The 21,755-nt window shown below is 35.0% G+C and overlaps 1 protein-coding gene and 1 long non-coding RNA gene across 2 annotated transcripts in view; both read right to left on the reverse strand.

Annotated features, from left to right (window-relative positions):
• LOC135088144 (uncharacterized) overlaps window positions 1-21,755 on the reverse strand; it is a 78,832-nt gene that overhangs the window by 55,793 nt on the left and 1,284 nt on the right. Inside the window, exon 2 of the mRNA XM_063983027.1 lies at window positions 14,449-14,578. Coding sequence (XP_063839097.1) covers window positions 14,449-14,578 — 130 coding nt within the window. The remainder of the gene's footprint in view (window positions 1-14,448; window positions 14,579-21,755) is intronic.
• LOC135088248 (uncharacterized) lies at window positions 8,747-9,691 on the reverse strand. The gene is made up of 3 exons (XR_010260980.1): window positions 9,243-9,691; window positions 8,988-9,156; window positions 8,747-8,835 (listed from the first exon to the last, which is right to left on the reverse strand). It is a non-coding gene; the product is annotated as an uncharacterized LOC135088248 (long non-coding RNA).

A 21,755-nucleotide genomic window follows, 5' to 3' on the forward strand; every position in this document is an offset into this window, starting at 1 on the left:
ATCAAATTTCTGACTTCACCATACCATTTATATGACCATGTTAACATGGGCTAGTGTCGGCTCATATACCCATTTACCTAACACCCTGTATAACAGGTTTTTTTCCAGAACATTTATTGTAGCCTGACCTGATACCTTCAATTAAAGTAGCTAGGTCTTACTAAATTGTCCAGATAAAATGTTTTAAGCAAGAAAATAGGACATGTATTAATTAAGCAACCTACCTTCAATAACATTTAGCAGTTGAATGGATAGACAAATAGAGCCTATCCAACCAACTGCGAAATTTTACTCAGAGAATAAGTAGACTCACTCCCAGTAATTTGGTAATACATATTTTATTGTCCGACCAAAACTTGCCCAGACAATACCTTAGGGACACAGACAAAAAGGTTTTCTGAACTAATCTTTTCAAGCTAGGTAGCTAACCTTTTCTTAACCTAACGCAATAATGGTTTTTACTGTAATGTAGCTATTTATTTTATTGAATAATCTATATAAATTAGTAGCATGTAAATAGTAGCCCTCTGTCGGCCGGTTGAAGTATTATCATAAAAATATTTATATCACTTCTTCGCTTAAAATTACACCATATTCAAAAGGCGGACAAACTTTAAGGAATGTTGACAATCTTCACTTACCTAATTTAAAACTTTGCTCCTTGTCCCCATAATTTCTAAGAAATACGAGTATATCACATTTTATACACGCGACAAAAATAATTGAGTAACCCACAGATTTGATATCTTTTGGCCAGACAGAGGAAATAAACTATCAACCCTAGTAATTTCGTAATGCACATTTTATTGGTCGGACACAACTGTCTATATGTCCTCGGAGACACAGACGGCAAAGGTTTCTCGAAATAATCTTTTCATACTACGAGCGAACTTCGTAGACCTGACGCGTGCTACGAAAGTTCGTAGTCTCGACATAAATCTGCAATGGCCTTTTGTCTTACATTATGGGTGTTACCGTAAGTATAGAAGTAGGAGTACGTAAAAAAAATGCCTTATTCAAGAATAATTTAAATAAAATAAAATTCAGTAGTAGGCGTTTGTCATTTCTACTCAGCTACTCCCACATGTGCCAGAAATAGCAGACTTAAATAGATTAATCGGTATTGCACACGTGTAAATATATTTCTAAACAAAACCTTTATTACATTAGAACTACTTATGTACAAGTGTCCTCAACACATGTAGGTAATGCTATAAAAAGCGGACTAAAATAGAAAGTGCGATCGATAGCGGCGCACCTTACGGCCGAGTGGCCACCCCTAGTGATAAACCACACCTTGCTTACATCCGCTAATAAACCTTGTTAGATTATTGCCACCTGGCTGGCCTCGCCGCGTTTGCCTACGGGCCGTTAGGGTTCAGTCAAACCAACGCGTGCGCGATAGCGATTAAAAGGTTCAGCCAAACAAACGCGTGCAGCCGGCGTGCAGCGATGGCGATCAGACTTAAATGCATTGATCTCCATTGCTGCACGCCGGCTGATTGCGTTGATTTGGCTAAACCTTAGACGTAAACGCATTGATCGCCATCGCCATCGTTGGTTTAGTCAAACTTTCGAACCTTTAGCTCGCTCTATCTTGCGGCACAGTTGCGTAAGTCCATTTAATTACTGGTGAAAAATTCGTCGATCGCAACGAAAGAAATGGGTAACTAATTCGCTTTTGATTTCATCTCTAATCGATAATGTCAATCAGACAATGACAGGAGCAAAAAAGAAAAGTTTGATGGCAAAAAATTACGTGCGAACATTAAAATGGCAGTTTTACCATATTTCTGACCAAATATTCCTAGTTTCGGATAATAACTCGAATAAATCATTTGGGACAGTCTATCTAAATTAAAGCAAATATTAAGTAATTTTATATAATTAAGAATAAGTACTCAACCATCATTATGTTATTTTACATGTTTCGTTATTATTAAAGTTCGCCGTCTGATAAACTGAATAAATGTTTCGTTATCATAAATTATTTTACGAATGAGCGAGTTTAACGTCTGCCGTTCTATTTTCATAACGCTAACAATATTATTTTAATAGCTTTGTGCCGTTCGTCAAAGAAAATCTTTTATTGCCTTTGATCAGTATAATTATTACTCTATTTCTCTGTTGATTAAAACTAACGCTGAATAAAGAACCACGCTTTCGACTTCTTTGTAAATAAGTAGGTATTAATATTTAATAGGTATTTTTATACAGCAAAAGGCAAACATTTGAAACAATACCTAACCGCAATAAAACAATTTCAAAAATGCTTTCAAGTTCTATTACATTTTGACATAATATTTTTCAAACAATCTCAACGGAGTAAACCCACAGGCTGAGAGTAGTGTTTGATAGAGTCGTTACTGCCACGCGGTATCGCTGTTCAGTATCAAAACAAAATGTGTTTTGTTGTGACAAGCACAATTGATAGGAATCGTTTGGGCCACCATTCTTGTAACACATTTTCTCTTTTTGTATGGCGAGGAAAACAACTTGGAAACATTACAACTACGCTAATGTTATTAAAAAGGAAATAATATATTTAGACCCGATTCTGTTAAAGCTTTTGTTTTGTAATGTTTGAGATTTATATAATTAATCCTTCACTGAAAATTAATCTGATAAAGATAAGTATAGTCAGGTATTCATCATTAGTGACTTTATCTAAAAAAGCACACTTGTGTAATCTTTCTACATGGCGACCCAAAATTCGCTCTACAGAACTAAAAGGAAATTTCTTGGAGACATACCTGCAACGTTACGTTATTCCATTCAATGGAAAATATAATCCTTTTCACTGACAGCCTTTCATTACATCAAACCCGTTAATCTATAAAACTGATGAAACTCTTAAAACGTAAAATAAATGTACATTTTTCGTGAAAAACGTCAAAACATCGTACCGTAGCCACCGGTTAAATGGGAAAGCTTTTCGAAACCCATCGGCCGAGCCTATTTTCGTATCGCTTGTGATCAATGGAATGATTTTGCAGGCTGTGCAAATATACTTTCACATATGTTTCTGTCCCGACAGATGTGTAACTGAAAAAAGAGTGAATTGAATACTCCCGACGACTTTTCCTGAAAAAAATCTACCAATTTCAGAGAAAGGAAAGTTCCTGTGTTCCCGAAATTACGCAAAATCGCAAATCATCTACTAAGCACCATATTTCTGCTTACGGAAAAAACAGTTTCAAATATTTAGAGGTGAGTTTTGCCGGAGAAAGAAAATACGAGTAGGTGAACATTCGTTTTAGTATGTCGTAAAACCGAGCGTCCTAAATTTGGTAAGTGCTCGCACGGTGTTTTTCTGACTTTTTCTTACTATCTTTAATTCACGCGCTAGTTTATATTGTAAAGATTTTTCTCGGCTGTTTATAGCTACTTTTATTGTTTTACGGTGGACTTAAATAAATCCACAAACGTAAATACTACGTTTCAGTCCGTGACAATAGACTTTGGCAATGTTGTAAATTAGAGACATCTAGAACACTAGATCATCTGAAACTATCTTTCTTCATTTATAACTTTTTAGTTGAGATATCATTTTCACGTTTTTATAATACTTTTAAAAAATCTTAGCAGTTTAGGGGAACAAAAAATTATCATAAACGCAGCTAGAATTTCCCTCTGTGGCACAACGAATTGCATCGAAAACCTCGGATGTGAAAGTGCAAATTCCCGGGTGTCGAGCGTATTAGCATCAATTTACATAAACGGATCGGAATTCTAAGTCCACTCGGATTTAAATAATAAATGGACGTAGTTGGGTCCTGAGGTGGCCGCGAGTTAGGGCCGCACTACACGACTAATTGAGTAGGCACTGCTTTACCACTGTAAGTGCTCACTTTTGATTATTGCACCACAGTATGCGCGCTCGCTGTTTTACATATTGCTAATTTGCAAGTAAGTACTGAGCTCAGTAAAATGAATTAGCGGTATAAATCTCATTTTAACAATTTGTATTTTCGTGAAGATTAACTATTGTTACATTATTTGTTATTGCAAACAGTATGAATATGAATAAATAAATAATAAATAAATAAATCTTTGGACAATTTCACACAGCGCCAGCTAGCCCCAAAGTAAGCAACTTAATGCTTGTGTTATGGGTGCTAGCTTAACAGATATACTACTTATATACTTTTTTTTAATACATACATTTTATACATAGTAACACCCAGGAATAAAATAACTACAAGTAAGAGTCGACGGTATATTTCTTTGCGGCCATGATAAGCATAAGTAGTTTATTTAAGAAAAGTAACTTACATTTTAAGTTTAATAAAGTACGAAATAAATTATAATAATTTGGCTAACTGAAAATATTTGGGGGCAATCGGTGTGAGAGGCTTTGAGTTTTGAAGGAAATAAAAAGATTACATGTATAATATCGGAGTTTGAGGCGGATATACCCGTAATACGGACACCATCATGCGGAATAGGCCCTAACGACATCAACAAATAACAAGCTAAGTTCGGCCTTTATTACCCAGCGGTGTGCAGCGGCCCTTAGGGTCGTAAAGGGCTGGCGCATGACGGGACACCATTTATTACGATCTAGGTCGCTTCTGCACGTTGGCTGCCTTTTACGACCATGTGGAGATTAATAGATGGAGACCCTGATGGCGAAGCCCTGCCCTGCGACTGCTGAATAAAGAAAAAACGATTGTGTTCACTCTCACGGACTTGCACAAACACAAAAAGTAGGGTACCCAATTGAAAAGACGCTGGTGATACAATAACATGTTGGGGGTTTTAGGGAAAACAAGCTTGTTTTTAATGCAAATTTATGTTTGTATGGGACAACACATCGTTTATCATATTAGGCATATGATATGAAAATTCATGCTCGCTTTTGTTGCAAAAATTAAAAGTTTTAGGCTGAGTTGCACCACCTAACATTGACCGTAAGTATAATGGTGTGACAAAGACATTCAGTGATAGACTGAAATACACTCGGAATATTTGAAGCTAGTTGTAGGTGTACAATTAGTTTAACGTTTTACATTTATTACTAAAACAATTAACAATTACTGGATGTAATCTGCCGCGTTACAATCATTCACTAATTATTAATTATCATTTTTGTTCAGAACATTAGTAGTGCGAGGGAGCTAATAAGGCCGAATTCTCTTCCAATTTAGGTTAATAATTTTCGTGAGAGAATCCTCGAGAGAAATTACGCCTGAGAGAAAATAGCCCCAAACTTTTGCGAGCCCGATCCATGTGTGTTTAATAAACACTATCCCTAAAGAAACTAATAGGGTATTATTTTTCCTATAAACATTGTATAATAACGCCGAAAATGGCGCTGAGTTGGCTAATATTTGTGAAGGTTATGATTTACGACGATGTAGTTTTTGAAAGGGTGTGTAATAACGCGAAAATGGTTTAATTTCTAATTTATGAGAATGACAATGTACCTACTAACCTTGAGACACTCTATTTGTTTAAAAAGTTTACCGTTTTTTGTTGATTTAAACTTGAGAGAACATTAGACTTATTTTCTTCCCTCCATTTTCGTCCGGACTCTTAACGCTGTCGAGCTCTAAAATGAGAAACACAAACACAAGTACTTACAGCCCGAATTGTCCTCTTGGATCACGTAAAGAATCAAGTTTCTAATGCTGATTATTCGAGGCACATTCCCTCCCCTCCGGCCATAGCTCCCCGTTGCCATCGCAGGCCTCTGGTACGTGATTCGCCGAACCAGGTTTTCTGTTCATGTGGATTACTGTTTGTCCGGGATGCAGTGATTGCCCCACTTTTGTCCGGGTCATCTTGGATTGGTCGTATTGGCTTGGAAAGTTGGCAGTTTTTTAACGCTCTTGAATTTTTTTGAAGCCGAATGTTTGGCTCATTTGTCTTTCAAAGTATTTGAGGAGGTTATATAAAACGAATTATTTATTCAACGATAGGGTGAGACAATAAACAATACGCATTACTTATGTTTTAGTAACAAATATCCACTGCCGATAAATTTATTTTCTTCTCAACTGAAATTTCTTTTTAAGAAAACCCAAAAAGATTTTGATAACGTAACAATATCAAATAAACTATACAAGACGTGTATTATTTGCCATTTTTAACTTATTTGATTACAAGTGTTTTACATGAAATATTGCTTACAAAAAATATTTATATATATAAGTATCTAAATAAACTCTATTTTACTTATCATCAACAAACCCTTATTTTGCAAACAAAAGCAATGAATAACTACAATATTTTTTTTATTAAGCTTTATCGGTAAAACGGTCGTAAGCACACTTGTTAAGTTATGTGCGCGATATTTCCTAACCTTTCACAACAACGATAGAGTGCCGAAAAAAGCCGAGAATGTGTGACGGAGGCCCAAATCTGAGGCGCGATATATCCCCGTGATGTATGGCGGGTCAGCCCGCTTCCTCGAAAGCGACAACGCGTAAATAAAATTTTCATCAGTCTGGCTTTTTTATTCCATTATTACAATCTTACGAAAGATTACAGAGATCTTGTAATTGTTTGTTTTTTATTCTTCAAAGAAGTGTTATATTTCTATCTTATGAATTCTAATGTTTGGAAAACACTTCTTTTAAATTCACTGGGAAAACTACCTTTCTGATTGCTGAATGTAAATCTTTGAGATTTTTTCCAACAATGTTCCAAAGTTGAATCCAATTTATATAATTAATAAGATAAATATCTTAAGTCCAAAGTATTCTAGTCAAGATGCGCCTAAAGAGCCAAGAACACTCAAAACAAAACAAGCATTCAGCTCACGAACGATACTTCTTGCCCGTCGAAAGAATTAATCAATCGAAAGTACCGAAACTCAATGTATAGAAAGTTTAGGAAACCACATCGGGAAAGTTGATTCGAAAAGTTAATATTCAAAGTTGGAGTGGCAATTTACACAAGAAACCCATCTGAAAGGCCGAACTGCTAAGTAGATGCTTGAATAATGTAAGCAGAAAGGACATTTCGAAGCTTCCTACAAAATCGATGAAGGCAAATAAATATAGGCCCTCGATTCGGCCACTTGAGCCTTCGAGGACCACGATCCAATTTGTGTTTCGGTATACAATGAAATTCGATTCTAAGTATTGCTTCAGCACTGGACTTCTCATTGTAGAGTAGATAAAAGAATAACAAAAGTCAATAAGGATTTTTTAAATTGCTTCTGCACAAACAAATGAAATAATTTGAAAATAAAATACTAACAATGATAAGGAAACGTAAGACCTAATCAGGTTTCTAACACACTGAGATGAGGACTTCTAGACATTCAATAACTGCCCTAGCAACTAACACTGTTCAGAAATCTAACCCCAATAAGTAAGCTGTATTAGATATTTCAGTACCTCTAGTACGAAAAACTTTCGAGTTCGTTTCGTTTGCGTATTCAAAGTGCCATCGAAAAATTTTGTATGAAAAATTAAACAGCGCCCCCTATAGGTCATAAAAAGACGTGACGAAAGATGGATTTTGTATGAAATAACGTAGTACGAACCTAATTTTGACAATCAACGGTCGTTTCGTTGTCGTTGAAATCATCGAATGTTGTGTCACTGTCAATTTTGTTGTGAGAAGATTACGTTGATATAAATTTTACGTGTTTTTGAGGCTTAAATGTGGAGATTATGTGGTCGGCGAATTTATTTCCTTGTTTGGCATCATTTAGATTGTTTAGATGCTTTAAGTTAAGAGATTAGGAAGCATCCCAACAGTGAGTAAAAAAATATATTTTGTGGACATTTTTCCTAATGTTTGTTTATTTCATATCTAATAGGGCAACATAATAAGGAAAAACTTAAATCCTGATGTTGTGGTTGTTGCAGCGATACCGCCTCAAAGTCAATAAACCTGCATTTTAGTAGATTTTTTTTTATTTATTTTTTTTATGCATAACAAGGCAGGTATTTGACCACAATCGCACATGATGTTAAGAGGGATGCAGTCTAGGATGGTACATATCTGCCCTGTAAGATACCTACTTGTGTGACAAATTGCCGGAAAGATAGTCTTATGGCAACAAAAAGAGTGTCCTTGGAACACAAGGCAAGTACATAATTTATTCATACATTCTGTCTACTCTACATACCACATGATTTCTTTGTCATTTGATAGATAATAATTATTACAGGTTATATTATGTGCTATGCATTAAGATGCATCCAGTTCATACCAAGGCACTGATGGTATGAAGAAGCATTTGGAATTACTTAACCAATGCTCTCAATACCCCCAACATACTCGGAGAAGTAGGTAGGTACTCATGCCTACATAAGATTTATCCATGAACTATTTTATACAAATGTCATATGCATTCAGTTCTTAAGATCATACAGAACAAAACACAACAGGGTGATTCCATACCTTTGCTCGTAAGTGTTTTAGCCAGAAAGTTTTAGATCTTAATAAACTTATTTACCTATACTAATAACTATAAAATTAATGTTATAGTATTCTACTCATCAACATTTATTAATCATTACAGGTACCTACCCTACCCAAACCTTACAAAGATCCAGCTCCGGCACAGAATAAGTAATAGGACTAAGGTTCCTAGGCACACTTAAGAAATACCATCAACACTTGCGGGCAAATAGACATTAATGGGATTAAAACAAAATATATGTGTGACAATTTATTTAATAAATACTTATAAAACATTAAACAATATTTTGAATTTCAATTAAAACATAGGTACCTAACAGTTTTAATTTTCTATTAATAGGTATGATACATGATTGGTAATCAATCAAAATTGTTATTCAAATTGCTGAGAGTTTCAATGGCTGGCTGCTCATGGTTTCATATATTATCATCTGGCTACTCGGGTTTCCTCTGTAAAAGAAAAAGTAATGTTAACTAAATACTAATTTAACTTGCCATCCTAACAATCAATATGAAAGGGCATAACATTTCAGTTTGTCTAGAGAATGCATAGGTAAGTACCTACTTAAATAATAAAGATTCAATTATTGCAATCAACATACCTTTGACTATTCTTTTCCTGTCTTGTTAGGTCCAAAAAAGTGAGCCTAAGAACTGCAAACCGCTGCACTTTGCCTTTGGACTTCCACTCGCCAAAAGCGAGATCTCGATGCTCTTGCAGGATTTTTGTTAATTTCTAGCTGTTAAATCTTCTCCTCCATTCCATAAAATCTAAAACAAGATAGAATTACAATATACATATTTAACTACATGATTTAACTAAAAAATCTTTTCACTTGCTAATTTAATTTACTTACCGATGTCTCATCATGTTAACATCGTTAAATGGTCTTTATTTACTTTAAAACATAGCTTTATATTCAAATTATTTTATTACGACTTCTAATAACATTCTAAGAGGTTAGAAAATACGTCAAAACAAGAAAAATCCCTGTCTTTTCAATGTCAGACGTGTGTGAGCGTGTGGCTGAGTGTGATTTTACAGTAGAAAAATAGAAGATAGATTTGTCCACCAAATTAATTTATTACAACAGTAGGAATACACAATGGATAGCTCTTTTTATTTTCTATGACACAAGTGACAATCAACAGAACATTGTTTCTATAGCAACTTAAATTTATTCATAACGCCGCTTTGCTTGCCAGCTACATTAACAAGACGAAAGATGTTCCGAAATTTGTTTACCCAACAATATAAATATTGATTGGTAATAAATAATAATGGTTTTAAATACTTACATATTAAACAAACAATAACAAAAACGTATAAACAATTAATGAGGCGTTATGAGCATTATTCATCTTTGTAACTTATTTTTTTAAATTTAATAACATCTTAAAATAACGCAGCATGTTTCGGACGGAACACACCATTCCATGTTAAATAAAAAAAAAACTTGTAAAATACTCTATGACTCGTCGAAAGAAGCTTCTTGGCCTTGCGTGCCGACGAAAGAAATTAGAAAGTTAAGCTAACGAGTACGATCCTTAATAAAACAAGAATGAACGTTTCGAGTTCGAACTCGAAACGTACAAAAATTCGTCCTCGTCTTGAACTCGAAAGTTTTTCGTACTAGAGGTACAGATCCCACAACACGGCACTGAATCAAATTGGAATTTGGAAACTAATTTAAGTTATTTACAGGATAGAGGGGCTGTTACAAAGGATCGAGACCTTTTGAGAACTCCACAATGACACGTCAAGCTTATTCTGAATAAAACGGGATATTGTTTTGTTAAACACTGCACCCCGACGACCCCGTCCCCTATTTAAAGTATTGAATGAGAAGAAGTTTGCTTTCTCTCTCAAAGAAAAAGGTTGAGTGCCGGTTCTCAAAAAAAGGTTGGTATAATATTGTTTGCGTTGGCGGTTTATTGCGATAAGGTATAATTTAAGTACCGCGGCTAAGTTTTCGTTACGTTCGTATTACTAAGACTGCTAAGACTTAAAATAAATTTAGTTAGGAATATGCTGTTTATAACTAAGCTTTAAGCTTCGCAGAATATCGACTTCCTTTAATTTTATTTTTAAAAACGCTTAGGTGACAAATCCCCGTTTCATCTTCATTAATTTTATAAAGAGTTCTTTGTGAAAACACACCTGTGTTTCAAGAGGTTAATCTCTGAACCTACGAGTTCTGATAGAATTTGAGAAATTAGTTTACTTATAAAATGCGACTCTATTCCCGGTGTGCAAGATTGCTTTTTAGGGGAGAATACACAATATCCGGAGGATGCGCAATAATATTTTTCTGATAAACCGAAATCCACACGAGTGGAGCCGCTGGCAACGGCGACCTAGGCTTAGAATACAAAGAAAACAAATTTCAAAAGAGAAAAGTTTAGGGATCCGTATGAATGATTCCGGTCGATATTAGGGGTGTCGACTCGACTCATTTCTATCCCGTTCGACCCTCGCTTATGGCGGTCTGATGACCCGAATCGTTTTTACATAAATGACCACATTTAATGTTTTACGATATTAGGACCCATCGATCTTTAAGTGTGCATTTATTATGATGACTTCTGGTCTTAGCAAAACGTTTTAACACTGTCATTATTTTTGGAAGGTCAAATGTATTATACAACCTTCTCGTGTGCCGACAGCAAATTAATGAAGCTCTGAAATAACAAACCTCCACAAGGAGCTAATGGTATTATGGCTTACCGATAATAGCGATTCATAGTGACTTGCATAACGTCGTATAATGTAGGGTAGGCTATGGATTACGATACGTGGTGCGAAATATCAAGGTTGTGAAAAATATACTCTCTAAAAGCTGACGGATTTAATAGTCAGTCTTGTTTGTTATTTTCTTTTTCTTTTACTCCTCTACCAACATTTTGGAAGTAAATATTAAACAGGCTCACTTTTGTTATCGTGGTTTGTAATTTGTTTGAGTTATCTTATTGGGATTTTATTTAATAAATCTAGGGCATCTACTAGCATGTTTTAAAACAAATTTAACCATGCCTAGAAACCTTTAATGTATATTGGAGCAATTTACCTGCAAAACGTATGAAAGTTATCCTAAGTAGATTAAATTACTGCGAATACCCACTATCCGTGGTAAAAGGGATAGTGTTATTACGTTCCTCCGGGAAGTAAATTAGCCGTTACTGCAGTCAGACTAATTTTTGTCTGGCATATTCGCCGACTCGCTTCGTAAACGGTTTATTAAGGTATTTGTAGTCCCTACGAGTCTTAGCTGTTACTTGGTTAGATTATTGAATTTTGACTCCAGACAACGTTCAATTTTAGTCCTTATTTAGGTATACATAGTATATCCTAAGAGCGTAATAGATTTATACTTCGACAAAGGCACAGGCTGTTTTGGTTACAATAACTACAGATATTTGAAGGAGATTAGACTATTGTATGAGGATTTAATACTGTGCGATATAGCGGGACTAATTCTTAGAACGTGGATTATAAATGACTAGCGGTTCACCCCGGGTTTGCATGTGTGTAATTTTTATCTAAACCTTCCTCTAAAATACGATACATACAAGACTAAATCCTATCTGTTTGATGAAAACCGCATTATTATACGTTACGTCGTTTTAAAGATTGAACGTAGTTTTTAACGTATACAGACAGACAGAGCGACTTTGTTTTATACTATACAGAGGTACAAACGTTTTATAAATACTTTTGTAGAGTTTCAGTAAGTATAAAATTAGATTTGGGTAAAAAAGGAAAGTTATAAAAACAAAGAAAACCCGGATCACGGCCGGATGAGCTCGTCTCTATAGAACTCTACGTTGACCCATAATACGGCAAAACGGTGGCCCATTTCACTTAAAAGTTTATTTATTATTAAAACAATTCTTTGCAACGGGAACACTGTCCACAAAGTTTAAATGGCTTCCGAACTTAGTTACCCAAAACGGGGCCGTGATTTTTCGTCTTAAAACAAGATAATAACTTTTCAAGCGATGGTGCAAGTAATATCTACTCTTCAGTGGAAACCGGGGAGAGTGAAATTTATTACCATTTGTGATATAATTTTTCAGATTAATTTGCACGAATTGTTTTGCAAAAGTCATTAAAAACCCTACAAAATATTTATTCGACTCTTGGATTATAGGTATGTACATAATCAAATTAACATACGAGACTAAATAAGTAATGGTGGTTCAATTCCCGCATGGGACCAATTAAACATCCATGATTGGGTGAGCACAAATATTTATCATATCATACAAGCTCTACTTCGGAGTCAGCTATTGCTGTTAGTTGAATAAAAAATATTTTCACTGTGACTCAGCAGCAGATTATCTAAGTCTGTCATCAGGCCTAAGCAACCATTGTCCCACGCATAGTGGTAGTTGTGGTACAGTATTTCACGTCCCGGCCGTTTTGCGTAATCAACGACGAACCAGCCACGACCCCCATTACCCCTGATGGGGTACTTGACCCCGAAACACCCTATCATGAATAAATGTACCTGCCGATAAGAAAATGTAAATATGCGACTCGTATTTCAAGTCGGGTTCCTGAAAATATTAATAAGTTTGCGGTTATAGTCCATTCCAGTTTTATAGTCGAGTTGTTATTCGCGGAAGTTAGGGACGTTTCCATTTTATCCCAAATCCAACCCGATACTTAAACGATAAAACTTACATGACATGGGTAAGTTTTATTGCTAAGAAGAAAGTGTAAATGTGTTGTTTTTACAACAGCTATTTTATTATATCCTTTTGTTATTAAAATGTTTTTTTTAAATTGTTCATTCATACATATTGAAAAGATAAACTTCTACAAAAACTTGTGTCTGAAATATTCTCACTCTATTTATTTACCCTCTTGGATGCAGTTCGAGCGGTCGATTAGACGAACTTAATGAGAACATAAACAGTTCAACGCACTACTACTAAAACTAAATGAATTCAAAGAAATGGACCCAGACCGCGCTACAACGTATTTACGAGTAATTTAAGCTTATGCTCTTCGACAAGATACAGAATATCGTCTGTGTTCAGAATGAATAGAGAATTTCGGATCCCATTTTAGAATACCGATTATCTTAATTCATTTTTTAATGCGTCACGATATGGAGTTTGAGATTCTGTTAATTGAAATGCATACTTGTGTAATAACAAAAAAAATAATGAGACATTGAAATCATGTAAAAATATTACTCAACTAGCTTTTGCTCGCGGCTTGAAATTCAGTTTGTCACAGATAATTATAACAGTTACACCATAAAGTTTCATTATAATCCGTTCATTAGTTTTTGCCTGAAAGAAAGTGAAAGAAGAAACATACACCCATACATCCTCACAACCTTTTGTATTTATAATATCACTAGCCATTGTTACTCCAAAGGATCAAATTCTGCGAAGTAATACCATACAAGAGTAGATTTACTAAACTTAAACCCAGACGAAACCAGCAAAGATCGCGTTATCGAGATGAAAGCAACAAAACGCAGCCGCAACTTTAGTATTAAAACTTCCCGCCGCAGCCTCATAAGCTCGTAACATGAAATGTTGGGAAGCCCGACAAGAAGTTTCTTCTGTGAGTGGAATTAATTCCGCTAAAGGTGCCGTAACAATAATTGAGCATTTTCACTTCATTTGAAACGGGATTAATTTATTTAACTCATGTTATTTGATGGAAAATATGTTAATTGAGGCAATGGAGATGACGACGCCGATTATAAAATTCAAGGTAAGTAGCATTGAAAAAAGACACTTAGGTAATTAAAAAAAAATATGTAAAGAAATTATTAATCTGTTAGGTAGTTTAAAAAAGACTGAATTGGTTAAATATTTACACCAACGGCAAACTTTTAACTACGTCTGAGTTTGAGACTAATTTTGAGCATTGTTTCAGAATAGGAGCCTACAATTAGTTACTTGAACTGTACCAAGATTTCAAAAGATACACTTCAATTTCTCTGAAACTTCCTGAAGAAAGTACGGCTTATTAGGTAGCTACAAATTAACCCTATCTCTCAAACCTCATATTTCCATAAGTTTCTAGACTACCCTTACCTGTGACGAGGTTCGCATGGTGGAACTGGCAGACGGCGTCAGCCTCGTACCAAGAGATGCGGTCCCTGAAGTAGCGGTAGAACACAGGGAACCCCTCCTCAGGCAGCACCCATGTGTTGCTGATGTTTACCTGCACAGACAAAAGAGAGACTTGGAGAAAGAGAGAAATAAAACAAATATATTTTCTTACTGTCGACAGAGCTGATGGCCGATAGGGCTGAAAAGTTCTCGAGTTGCGACCACTGGTCGGAAGACGTAGTGTGGGCAGACCCCCCACTAGGTGGACCGACGATCTGGTGAAGGTCGAAGAAGGTGCCTGAATGTGAGCGGCAAAGGACGGTCGTTGTGGAAATCCCTGGGGGTGGCCTTTGTCCAGCAGTGGACGTCATTTGGCTGAAACAAACGAACGTACTGTCGACAGCACATCAGACTACATTTGTGCAGCAAAATAGCGCTTATTACAAATACTTAAGATACCACATTGTTTAGCTGACGTGCCATCGTCGTCTCTGTACCTACCACCTACATCTCGGCAGGTTGTAATACATAGTAAGCCAGCTTCTCCAATTTTCGGGCGGCTGTAATAAATGGGGACCTTTATGTCATAATTTACGACTTTATTATGCCTCTATAATGGTTCAATGGGACCATTAGCTCAAAATGATCTCAGAAGCACTGATCTTTATTTTCAGATCGGGTTGACCTAAGCTTGCGATAGTGCAAATCAAACTAGTTTCTTGGTTATTTGTCGTTCCACCACTTTTACAAAGTACTATTTACTCTTTGTACGAGTATTTCCAATCAAGCAATCAAGTTCGAGAGATTCGAAATCAAATCGAGTTAAATCGATTTACTTTAATTCTGAGAATAGGTATTTACATACAACTCTCTGTAAGTCTATGTGACTTACTAATGGAACTAATAGAAGTTGCTAACAAAATAATGTGTAAAGTAATGATAAATTAATATTTGTCTGAATTGTTTTCATTTAGTCCACTTTGTTATCTTTACATAAATCCAAATTTAAGACAACAAAACACGCATCCAACCCTCGTATAAAAATAATTAATCTGTTAATTATCACAAAATAATAGAATGAACCCGAACAAAGAGCTTTAGGTGAATGTTTTACAAAAGCAAATACATTTCTCGGCATCAAAAGCTTCCTCGACGAATGGAGTCATTACGCACACTTAGCTGCACTTAACGTCCATGTAGTACGCTTAAGGTATTCTATTTCAAAGTCTTTAATAACTCTAGCAACGTAAACTGCTGAAAAGTTTTTCAAAAGAATATCATCTTTTCTTTACCCTCATTTTATAAATTAAGTTACATCACTGTTCCAAGTGTCTGTTGTTGTCGTCACTTGATAGCTGAATAAAAGACACAATACTTACTTTTATAATAGTTTTTTTATAAATGCCTCGAGGTCAGTCAGACAAATCCTTTTCACAGTGGTATTTCCAGTCTTTTCCTTCTTTTAACTATGGTTTTTGTTCGGCTCGTACTACCCGTATAAAACTTTGCAGTCTATGTGTCCAATACAATGATACAATCGATTTAAACCATACAAAAAGTATCTTCCATAGTATAGAGACAAGACGGGTGAATTATTTTAATTAATTTGCCCTTGATAATTTCATTTTCCTTTATCTTATTACTCATTCAGTTTCATAGGCACTTAATTTTTCTTATCTAAGAAGATTAACATCACCTCATCTCGTTAGAGAGACGAGATAGGTACACATGATCTATTTAACGAACCTTAACATAATGGAAATTCTTTACCTACTGAATCATATTGAACCAACTGCTCTGAATAATGAAACAAGAAAGTTTGTGTTTTGTCTTCATCTTGGCTGTTTATCAATACGAAAAGACGACGAAGTAACAGAACTTCGCCTGAGGAGAAAGTTTTTGCCCAGAGTAGTTTTAAAAGTCGGCAGACTTTGAGCTCGTCTAAAATTTCATGCATAAACTCGCCAAAGCATCGTCTGGTCAATTTGCACTGGTGGTTAAGAATGTTCTCTTAAATTTCAACTTTATATCTATGGCTTATGGAAGGGTTCTCGGAGGAATTTCGGAATAGTGTAGCCCGATCGTATAGAGTTTGAGTATCGACCAACTGTAATACGTCTCAACCATCATAAATATTTCTCGTGATAGTTTTTTATTTGTAGTTTGAAAACTCCCTGAAATTAATTTCCCTGAATTCAGACATTATTAAAAAATTGCGATCATTTTCTGTGTATTTCTCACATGCAATAGGTCCTAAAGCGTCAACGGACTCTGTAAATAATAGCTATTTAAAAAAACTCTAAGGCTGAGACGCACTACCTTACTTTAACTGTAACTATAACGATAACCGGTGTTTTTATATGAAGTTTGACAGATTTTTGACGTTTGTTAAAGTTACATTTAGATGGTGCAACCCAGCCTAATAAGAGCAACAGCCTATTAACTTACGAAGTTGATATAACTGTTGGATTTATAGTACAGTCGCGGAATGAAAAGGTTCGTCACCTTAGTGTCGGTTTTCGCTTGCACTAGGTACTGTAAGAGTCAAACCTGCCAACATAACCGTGCAAGAAACAGTGCTGCTAACATTTAAATAAATATGACGTTTAACGTTTGCTAACGAATAAGGTTTTGCTTGTTTATTTTTCTATCCCATCAGTGCAATGTTACAAAATGTAGTTTAGGTTGAACCAACAAGAAGGTTTTAGTTTATCAATCATAATAATCTTCTTGACAAGTTAAATCGTCAAACAACTTTGATCTGAATAATTTTGAACTTTACTGGCGAACAGTTAAAGATTATTTTCTCTAACTCGAGATTATTCTGTAACATACTTTCAAAAGGTAATATGTGCTCGCGATTCGTTGAAGGAATCAATTTGAAAACTGACGAACCTTTTCATTCCGTGACTGTACAATCCTAAGAAAGCTTGAGCTTCTTGTATATCCAAATATTCTCTCTAATATCGACGTGTAATTTATTTGTATCGGCGTACAACACTACTTTGCGGCTAGCAAGCACTACAGGAATGCGCTAGCGCCAACACCGTGCTCTAATGAGTTTGGCCGCTGGCTGAAACTTTAATAAAAGTTGAAATTGGCCCAACTTTCGCCTGTCAAATATTTGTTCTATATCTTGCTAACTAACATTTCAAGTGTTATACGACTAGCATAAACTCATATCCATTTAATGTGTAGTTTTTATAAGCTTTTTATTCGGTTCACTTAATTAAAATTCATACTCTAGTATAGAAAGAAAGAAAAAAATCATTTATTTGGTTCATAAAATTTCACAGTTAACTGGGATCTCCGGAAAATTAAGTAGCACTAAAACAAAAGTACTTAACCAGATTGATATTCGTTTTATAAAAATATAAATTAATTTGTTTTCAGAATCGGTAATTGTAGTTTAGTTGTTAAAAGTGATTGAAACTTTAAGTTCACGTCTTGTAACAATAATTTGAGCAATTAAATTTTTAAACAAACATAAAATATATTATTAATATTATGATGAGATACTTTGGAACAAATTAATATTCATTGTTCGTTCGTTTACGCAACGGGAAAGACATCTGTGACGAAGACTTCATTATCGGGCCTATTCGACAGCCTCTCGTTTGTCTTGAACCAAACAATCAATTACAATAAGGACCTAAATACATATATAGTAGGTACAGATTCCTTTACAAAATTGTTGAATATTACACTGTTTCGTTTTGTAACTATAGGGCTCAATTTAAAATCCAATTTTCTAAATTGACTTCGATCTAGCAGGATAGCGGGATAGCCTAAATAAAATTTATTATTTTTAGTGGTATATTAAGTGCTCTCTTTATTTTTACCTTCTAGATACAATCACGTAGGTGGTTTCTTATTAAGGTTTCATAAAAGGAAAGCAGCTCAAAGTTTATAAAAGTAAATCATTATAAAGGTTAAACATTTCGGGACTATTCCTACCTCTCGTTCCCACCACTGCAACTCCTGTGTAGCCAGGAGTATGTAGGGAAAGGTTAAACATGCTTCATTATACTTATGTGAGTTGCAACGGTGGAAACTAGTGTTGGGTATGTCCAAACGGCACCGACTCCAGCTAAATGTTGTAACTAACTACTGACTTGTTGAAGTTTGGGTGGTAGAGTTAGGTGGGTGTCCAAGGTAGTAAAACATAATATGGTATCTTGATTTAGTTGCGAAACATGTGACGATAAACTAAGTTAGTTATAGTTATTTGTAAGTCATAACATTTCTAAGCTAATTCAAGAAGCGTTTTGTTGATAGAAAATGTATTTAATCCATCTTTATGCGCATTGGTGCCTAATTATTCTTTTATCTTAACCCAGATACTCCTGAAACTTTTTATCCTTGTCAATTTTTATAAATTTTTAGTATGTTTCTAAATAGAGGTCAAGTATCCACAGAAAATTTTTAGAAAAATTCTTGGTCAACTGGAAAAGCCGGAAAATGGGTGGTGTTTTAACACCTGGTCGGAGAATGGACTACTACTACGAGAAAAAATTATACTATGATTTTGTTAGGTTTAAGAGTTAAAAACGAGTTGTAAGTTATACACATTTATTTAAAAAATACCAAAATCTTGTTCAGAGGAGGTAGGAGGATGGTGAAGACATAAATCATAACCCAGGATACTTTAGTACGTGGCGCATTTTTTACACCAAATTGATTTTTTCTTGCAAATTTTACATGTCAGTTGCATGTAGTACTCGTAAGTACAGTAGTACATACATAGGGATGTAAGCTCCGTAGACCCTGGTTGTGGCGCCATTCTTCATAAATATTGTTTCGAGTATAACTGCTTTGCCATGTATATTTTAGACATTTTGGCACAAACTTTAACAGAAGGTACTTGCACTATATTGCATTGGTGTAATAATTGTGATTGCGGTAGGTACTTTCATGGCAGAAGAACTAGCTGCATTGGAGGCATTATTAGATTCATTTCGTCTTACTTTAAAAAATTCAGAAAGCGGGATGTTATCCTCTTTGTCTGAAGAAGACTTGTGGTACTGTACTTCTGCCTCGGCTCTAAGTTAAGAACCTGGAAATTCACGAAAAATAGCAATAGAAAACTTACACGCTATAAGTAACTGTAGTTAGATAAACGGAAGCAGGCTAACCTGGAAGATTTTGTAAGGTAACGTGGTCTTCTTCACCAGAATCTTCATCTGTTGCTTCTGCATTAGCATTTTCTGGTGGTAAAATTGCTATGTAATTCGGTATCCGATCATGGTCGTCAATGTTTTCTAATATTTCCACTATTTCGTGAAGTCTCAGCGGTCTTTTATATCGTGGACTAAACTTTTAATGAATATACAAGTTAGACGTCGATTATGCGACCAGGTGTTAAAACACCGATCGTAATTTTGTCATAAAAAGTCTCAAAAATGTAAAGCTTTTCAAAAACATAAGTTTATAGTTTTGTAGCTAACAGTAGTACCTAAAATAATAACTAGTATAATCTGAGGTATTACTAGCATGTTTATGAAATATCATAGCTTTTATAAAACGTTTTTGCACAAAACTAAATAACAGAATTCAAAATAGTAAAATACTAACAAAATAAAGTAAATATGCGATATCGAACATACTCAATTACAGATTGATTCGTAATGAAGAGAAAATACAAGGAACAGTAAATAAATTCTCGATATTTTTATAATTTATCTGAGGATATTCCGAACTACTTTTTAGCGGTGTTATAACACCTGGTAGGAGTAAGTGGGTTAAGAAAAGATGTTTGGACTAAATAAAAATATTTTCTTTCTTTCTTTCTTTAAAAAAAATGTATTGAAAACCCGCGCGGCCCAGTTTCAGATGATGGCTTTTCTATGACTTTCAATTTATTTTTAGGAGTAATGTACTTATTCGTTCAGCCTTTGGCGAATGGTGGACTCCGTTTTAACCATTTGTCACTCACTAAAATAAAATAGTCAAAAGTAATTCTGAAATATTTAATTTATTGAAACGATTCAGCACCCCAGGGTGCATTTGACACTCAGCGATCCAATTCATTTTAAATAAATTGTAATCTGCGAGCCTGTTAAAAATATTTTCCTATTTTATGTTCAGTCAAAAGTAACGAACCCAATCGTTATTTAGGCTGAGTTGCACCACCTAACTTTGACCGTAACTATGACGATAACCGTTGTTTTTTGTATGGAGTTTGACAGATTTTTGACGTTTGTCAAAGTTAAAGTAAGATGGTGCAACCCAGCCTTAGTTTTAGCGACCGCATTTCATCGCGACAATAACTGCTCCGCAACTAAAATAATGGCGTCGCGAAATAAAATATTGGTTTCGACATCTCCATTTGATATTTTATTTGTATCCGATACGGATCCTTTGTGTGGAGTTAGACCGCATACGTCGTAGTGATATGCATTCTGAATAGTTTTGTGTTGGTGTAACTGTCACAAAATATTTTATTTAGACTAACTAAAGAACAGATATATTGGTTTGAAAATGTTGAATTCATTGCTGGTTGTATTTTTAATACTAAACTGTGAAAAAATAATAATAATAATAATAAATCTTTGGACAATTTCACACAGCGCCAGCTAGCCCCAAAGTAAGCAACTTAATGCTTGTGTCATGGGTGCTAGCTTAACGGATATACTACTTATATACTTTTTTTTTTAAATACATAAATATTATACATAGTCACACCCAGACCCGTCACAGAAATTTAAATTCATCATTTCAATTTCTGCCCGGCCGGGAATCGAACCCGGGACCTCTCGGCATAGTAGTCCGTTCTGAACCACTACACCAAACGGCCGAAAAAAGATTACGCTTTCCTTAACTCGAGTAAGGCGTGGATGAGGTACCTACTCTACTGCTCGGGCCTAGTGACTGAACTTACTCCCGAATTTAAATATGTAACCCTAACGTTGTATGTATTATCAAGTCACCTGAAGACTTTATGAAATTAGAAAGATTAGGCTGGAGCGATAAGTGATATTAGCTGGCTCCATTTTTTCTGAAGAAATGAGATGCTTGTGTACACCAAAATAAATGTGCGAAATGGTATCTCATGTTATCCTATCCACACACGATCACAGCATGAATTTCTTATGGTAATTGTAATACAGACGTGACGTTTAAAATCAATCGACTCAATGTAATATCAATACCTACAATATTAAAAAGGTCTATGAATAACGTATTAAAACCCCGCATATTTTTGAATCGCCGAAATAATTGGTTTGCCATTAACCCTTAAAATTCTCATTGAGCATTCAGTTTAATATTAAATATGAATCACAAAAGCA

This window comes from Ostrinia nubilalis, chromosome 3, assembly GCF_963855985.1.
Source record: "Ostrinia nubilalis chromosome 3, ilOstNubi1.1, whole genome shotgun sequence".
NCBI lineage: Eukaryota > Metazoa > Arthropoda > Insecta > Lepidoptera > Crambidae > Ostrinia > Ostrinia nubilalis.